Source organism: Centroberyx affinis, unplaced genomic scaffold, assembly GCF_046629955.1.
Source record: "Centroberyx affinis isolate AG114_WGS23_722 - 3 ecotype Tasmania unplaced genomic scaffold, CSIRO-AGI_Caff_v1 ptg003226l_1, whole genome shotgun sequence".
Lineage (NCBI taxonomy): Eukaryota > Metazoa > Chordata > Actinopteri > Beryciformes > Berycidae > Centroberyx > Centroberyx affinis.
This window is the reverse complement of record NW_027281261.1, coordinates 100,891-107,980: the sequence shown is the minus strand read 5'-3', so window position 1 is coordinate 107,980 and position 7,090 is coordinate 100,891. Positions and strand designations below refer to the sequence as shown.

Below are 7,090 nucleotides of genomic sequence, written 5' to 3'. Positions count from 1 at the left end.
AGAGATTGATCCTAATTTTAACTATTCCTTATGTATTTTGTCATGATCTTCACTTCATATTGTAAACGAGAGCTAAACACACACTGCCTCTTTCAAACCGCTCCTCTTCCTGAAATAAAGCAAAGCCTGATAACCCCTCCCTCTTCTTCCTGGTCTCAAACAGCCAGTTCCGTGCTGACCAGATATTTCCTGTTCCCTCCCCTTTCACAGATCTGTCAGTTTAAAGATGGGTGTGAACAACATGTTGTGAAGCGTAGGAGCTGACAAGCCCATTCACTGCAGATCAGCAAATGAACATGAAGACAAGGGACAGATTTTTGGTTTGGATCGGAACACAGATTTTTGGTTTGGATCGGAACACAACTTGTTTTCTGTTGATAGAAAGTGAAACTATCAGACTCACTGTTACTGAGAAGTGAAATGGCGCAGCAAGGAATTCAGCTGGACGGAGCAAAATTCTGCTGTTCGATCTGTGTGGATCTACTGAAGGATCCGGTGACTATTCCCTGTGGGCACAGCTACTGCATGAGCTGTATTAAAAGCTGCTGGGATGAAGAGGATCGGAAGAAAATCCACAGCTGCCCCCAGTGCAGACAGACCTTCACACCAAGGCCTGTCCTGGTGAAAAGTACCATGTTAGCAGAGTTGGTGGAGGAACTGAAGAAGACAGGACTCCAAGCTGCTCCTCCTGATCGCTGCTATGCCGGACCTGGAGATGTGGCCTGTGATTTCTGCACTGGGAGAAAGCTGAAAGCCCTCAAGTCCTGTCTGATGTGTCTGGCCTCTTACTGTGAGCAGCACCTCCAGCCTCACTATGATGTAGCTCCATTAAAGAAACACAAGCTGGTCGACCCCTCTAAGAAGCTTCAGGAGAACATCTGCTCTCATCATGATGAGGTGATGAAGATTTTCTGCCGTACTGATCAGCAGTTTATCTGTTATCTCTGCTCCATGGATGAACACAAAGGCCACGACACAGTCTCAGCTGCAGCAGAAAGGACTGAGAGGCAGAAAGAGCTCGGGGTGAGTCGGCAAAAAATCCAGCAGAGAATCCAGGACAGAGAGAAAGACGTGAAGGTGCTTCAGCAGGAGGTGAAGGCTATCAATCTCTCTGCTGATAAAGCAGTGGAGAACAGTGAGAAGATCTTCACTGAACTGGTCCGTCTCATTGAGAAAAGAAGCTCTGATGTGAAGGAGCAGATCAGATCCCAGCAGAAAGCGGAAGCGAGTCGGGCCGAAGAACTTCAGGAGAAGCTGAAGCAGGAGATTGCTGAGCTGAGGAGGAAAGACGCTGAGCTGGAGCAGCTCTCACACACAGAGGATCACACCCATTTTCTACACAATTACCCCTCGCTGTCACATCTCAGTGTATCTACAGACTCACCCAGCACCAATATCCGTCCTCTGCGCTACTTTGAGGATGTGACTGCAGCTGTGTCAGAGGCCAGAGATAAACTACAGGGCATTCTTACAGAGGAATGGCCTAAGATCTCATGGACAGTGACTGAAGTGGATGTTTTACTGCCACAACCAAGAGAGCCCAAGACCAGAGCTGAATTCTTAAAATATTCACGTCAAATCACACTGGATCCAAACACAGCACACACACATCTGTCATTATCTGAGAGGAACAGAAAAGCAACATATGTGACAGAATATCAGTTATATTCTAGTCACCCAGACAGATTCATTAAAAATTTTCAGGTCCTGAGTAGAGAGGGTCTGACTGGACGTTGTTACTGGGAGGTGGAGTGGAGTGGGAAGAGAGTTTCAATAGCAGTCTCATGTAAGGATATTAGCAGAACAGGAACCTCGAGTGAATGTCAATTTGGAAACAATGACAAGTCTTGGGCAGTATATTGTTACAACAATAGTTATCAATTCAGACATAACAATATCGAAACTCCCATCCCAGGCCCTCTGTCCTCCAGAGTAGGAGTGTACCTGGATCACAGAGCAGGTATTCTGTCCTTCTACAGCGTCTCTGAAACCATGACTCTCCTCCACAGAGTCCAGACCACATTCACTCAGCCTCTCTATCCTGGATTTTGGCTTTATACTGGAGCCACTGCTGAGTTGAGTAAGCTCCATCCCAGGCCCTCTGTCCAGGGCCTGGCATGGAGGAGTTATTAAAGCAGCAATGTGTGAAAAAAAAAAGAAAAATTCTCCATCTTTGTCCCTCAGCCTCACTGTGGTGTTTCTGCATTGCACTTCCCACAGATCACCTGTCAATCAAACAGTGTGGGCGGAGCTTGGATTTTCTGTTGGTGCAGTTTGAGTTTCTCTTTTCTTTGTCTGTTCAGCCATGGTGGCTATCGCTGCTCATGCTAACTACCCAGTTCTTCTTTTTCTGTTTATTCCAAACAAACTGGAAATGTAAAACGCATCACTTCCTGTGTGGCAGAGGAAAAACAATGGAAAAGTTTTCATGAACTGGATATAGGTTGGATCACTATTGTGTTATATCAGTCAGTAATAGAGAGTATCCAAACAGACATTTAATCATATGAAAATGTAAACTGTTGTGTGGTCTATATAGTTCTTATCTTTGTTGCATATTTGTATTGTTGCTGTAATATTTTCTGCTGTTTCTGTTCCACTGCATGGGCCTTAATGGAGCCAGCACTAGAAGTCTTCACTTTATTATAGCTGAATAGTTGTTAATATGTTGATTTTGTTCCCGACACTTTGTAACTATGTTAAGAAAAGTGAACTACAAATGTAATCATTATTATTATTATAATCAATAGGGAGAGGATTCATTGTTTTCCTCCACAGTGCTGACATACTGGTTTAACAGATTGATTGTGTGGATGAAGTGAATATGTAGATGGAAAGATTGAACCAGAGTCTTTTACCAGGTTTTAGTGATTTGATGTGTGAACAAAGTGAATGTTTGCAAATTTTTTTTTTTTTTCAAAGAATGAATGAAGTATTTCTTCTGTATTCTTTCCAGGAAGTCTATCAAAGCTGCTAGAGAAAATGTGAAACTAATATGACAGTATAACTGAGACGATTTCCCCTAAAACATAACAAAGTGCAGTCTTCATGTTTAGAGCAGATGTGGAATCAAAAGTCAAATGAAGCAGCAGTGTTACCAAAGAAGAAACACTAGTGAAGATGGAAAGTATGAAGGACAATCCTGTTGTTAATGTAACTGGTTAAATGTATGAATGAAGTGAATGTTTAGATGGAGAGACTGAAGGACAGTGTGGATGGATAACATTTGACAATCAATCTCTATCCTTGCAACTTTCTTCACTGAAACAGTTTTGTCATGGAGGACTAAGCTTGCAACCTCCAAGTGTTTAATCATCTGTTGCTTTTTAGAAGCTAGATTGGCTTTGTGCACTTGCTCAATAAACAGAGTTTCTTCCGCAGGCCTGAAAAGCCTGGAAAAGTAGGAAGAATTCATTTGATCATTTCCAGGTCGAGTTTGGGAATCTCATAAAATGTCTGAAAAAGTTTTGTTCAGTCCTGACACACATATGACCACAGACTTTATGTAGTCGTGGACCAGCTGTCATTTCAGATATTGTGATGAAGAATAAACTTCAAATGATATGAGCTAGTTAAGCCACTATCAGAATATTACACATTGAACTGAGTACCAAAGGAAAATAAAAACTTCCACACTGGACTTATATGGGTTCAAATTCGAAAAAAAAAAAACACCAGCACATGCTATCCAAGCTATTGGACCATCACACACACACACACACACACACACACACACACACACACACACACACAACTCCCTGTTACATCGCCTTGATAAATACTCTATCTTCTGCATTAGGCCTGAATGGTTCAGCTGGAAGCAACAGGATTGAATACATTTGTTATGTTGTTTTTAAGAGTTCTTGTAAGACATTGTTTTCCTGCTTAATTTTTTTTGTTGAACATAAGAAAGTAGAGATAAGTAGCCAACTAGTGTAAAATAACATGACACGGTGGGTTGGTTTTCTTCCCCAGTTTTTTGAGTCACCAGCAGCCACTGGTACACAGACCCCAGAATAAAAGTTCCCCCACTGAAGACCTGAAGACAAAGACCAGTTAAAACATTAAAAATGCGTAGAAGACGGTGGCATTCATGAAAAAGCACGTACAACAGTTTCATTAAAAACACAGAGAGGCCACTCACTCCCCATGGCAATGTTTGGAAAAATTACTTTTCAAATCTATATCAAAATCCAGAATACTAAGATTTAAACACACATCAGACTTCCATAACTGACAAACTGAAATCAGTAGAAAATGCAACAAAACACCAAAATGCTTTGGACAGTCCAATCACACTGGAGGAGTTAAAAGTCAAACTTCCAGATATGAAAAATGGAAAAGCGTGTGGTATTTAGGGTATAAAGACAGAAATGTTAACAGCAGCAGTAAACTCTACATGGCCGCACTAAAATTATTTAATCTGGTCTTACAAAAGCAGCATATACCCCGAAATGTGGAACAAGGGACCGATTACTCCTATATTTAAAAATGGAGACAATCTGAACCCCTGTAATAACTATAGAGGAGTGTGTGTGAACTCTCATCTGGGAAAGCTATTCTGTAGCATTATGAATTCAAGAATATTGTCCTTCCTCATTGAAAACAACATACTAAGTAAATCATGTCCAACAGTTTAATTCAAAACACAGAGAGGACACTCACTCTCCATCCCTGGGTTAACCTGTGCAAGTCAGTAATTTTACTTTTACTTTGGTACATTTTTACTGAAGTATTGTAATTAGCTGCATTTTAAATCCCATCCATCACAGAACAGATTGTGTGTCTCTCCATCAGCAGCAGAAACTGGATCGACGTAAACTGACAAACTGTGGATCCATTCACAGTGAGAAGAGGAATCTGACTTTACTTTGTTTCTGCACTTTATTTTCTCGTTTCTAATGTTTCCAGTGAAAAGAATCTGGTCTGAACTCTGTCCTCTCTCCTTTTAGAATCACATGGAAAAGATCACAGCTGACAACGTTCTCTGTTCTAAAGAGGAACTCAGGAACTTTTACTCTGAGGACATTTTAAATCAGACACTTTGTACTTTTACTGAAGTAGATTTTTACAGCAGTACTTTTACTTCTACTGAAGCAAAAATCAGCAAAGTAACAGTACTTCTACTGGAGCAGGATGTTTTAATACTCTTTCCTCCCCCATCATCATCGTCACCTTGACTCCACCAGTCTTTTTGTGTGTCCTTGTAAACCTTTTTATCCTGATTACTTCTGGGATATAATTTCCTGTTACGGACGATTTAAACCCATCGCTTCCGATAGATTCCAGTAGATCTGATGTGGGTTAGGAAGGAGAGAGGGGGCTGATGGGAGTTCTCAGCCTGTGAACGTCCCTCGCACCAACATGTGGGAATGTTCATTGCATCACTAAAAAGGAATCTGAAATGATGTTATGCTCCCTGTAGGGAAGCACTTGTTCGATTCAGACATCAGGTCCGCTGTGAAACACACAGAAGGCCCAGGACTGTTTATCACAAGCCAGAGCTGAGTGGAATAGTGTTAGAAAATAAGTCTCTGTGTTTGTTTTAACCTGCCTGGAGTGCCAGGTGGGTGGGGTTTAACCACAGGACAGTTCAGCAGTGGTGGAAGAGGGATATTTGAGAGTGTTAGGTGTGGAACTTTTAAATCCCTTCTAAAAGCACTTTTGTAGACAGGCTTTTATGTGAATTGGTCCTTATAGTTGTATAACTTCATTTGATTTTTCCCTTCCCTGTAATTGTGTTTCACGTTTTATTACTTTTTTAAAAATGTATTTACTTATTTACGACTGTCTCTGCAGGGGACGTTCTTGCGGTTAGACACACACTTTTATGCAAAATGCTCTCAGTGTTTAGTTGCATCTCTGTTTTCTAGTTGTATCTGTGTACTTCTTGCATTATTTCTACTTTTTATGTTTTCTTTGCCCAGGAGAGGACTTGCAGTAACTAGTTAATGAAGCTCCTCGTTTTTTTTTTGTTTGCTTTTTGCTTTTACTTTTTATCCAACTTTATTTTATTTAATTGTTGTACGTTTACATCACTGTCCCTTTGTGTTTTATTGTACGTAAAGCACTTTGTAAACATTGTTTTTGGAAAACTGCTATACAAATAAAGTTGTTATTATTATTATTATTGAGTATTATTGAGATACTCAGCACTTCAACACCACTTCAGACACTTTGGACACATGAGACACTTTTTAATAGTTTTATATTGTTTATCTTCATAGTTTTAATAGTGTTATAATTATCTATATTGCCTTATATCTTTTCTGCACTATTTTTTATTTTTATTATCCTTCTTACCTTCCTGTACTTTGTTCTTTCTTCCATTGTACTGTACATTGCTGCTGTGACACCCGAATGTCCCCTATGGGATCAATAAAGTCAATCTTATCTTATCTTATCTTATCTTATCTTATCTTATCTATTAAAAGCATTAATCTTTAAGGACAGTCTCCAATTTGAGTGTTGTGTTAAATTTTCTTTACATTAACCTGTAAAGATTCTGTTAGAGACGCTGGTTCCTTCCCTCCTTCAACTTTGATAACGTCTCATATTTTAACAACATTACTCTGCAGAGAAACTACAGTAACTTCAGCTGTCAGAGAAATGTAGAGGAGTGAAAGCATAAAGTCTCACAAAATGGAAATACTTGAGTAAAGTAAAGGCACCTCAGTACTTGAGTAAATATACTGAATCACTTTGCACTGCTTCAGACAGCGTCAGGTATGGTGTAATAACAGAAAGTAGAATTCATTTGACTTTCAAATGATTTGTCTAAACATTCTTGCAGCATTTGTATTGTCCTGTGTGGAAAACCCAAAACCCAAAACCACACCCATGTCCCAGTCTGGTCTGGGTTCAGCAGGTCGTTTCAGCTACATGCATAGTTACAGTGACAGAGCAGAGAGGTTTGTTAACAGACTGTCCAGAGTAAAGCACACAGTTCACTCCAACACTCTGGTATATGTTCATCATCTCAGGAATTTGTTTTCTCAGGAAATAACTGACAACACCAATTTCTTGTGTTACTTTTTACTCGAAGACAGGAGTTTTATTGACGGAGAGATAAAAGGAGAGAATCTGGCGA

At 40.0% G+C, this 7,090-nt stretch overlaps 1 protein-coding gene across 1 annotated transcript; it reads left to right on the top strand.

The window, feature by feature from the left end:
• Positions 1 to 394: 394 nt before the first annotated feature.
• On the top strand, positions 395 to 2,052 carry LOC139660150 (E3 ubiquitin/ISG15 ligase TRIM25-like). The gene is made up of 2 exons (XM_071538215.1): positions 395 to 1,106; positions 1,900 to 2,052. The coding sequence occupies exons 1-2, from the start codon at positions 421 to 423 to the stop codon at positions 1,934 to 1,936; spliced, it is 723 nt and encodes a 240-aa protein (XP_071394316.1). The 5' UTR covers positions 395 to 420; the 3' UTR covers positions 1,937 to 2,052.
• The last annotated feature ends 5,038 nt before the right edge of the window (positions 2,053 to 7,090 follow it).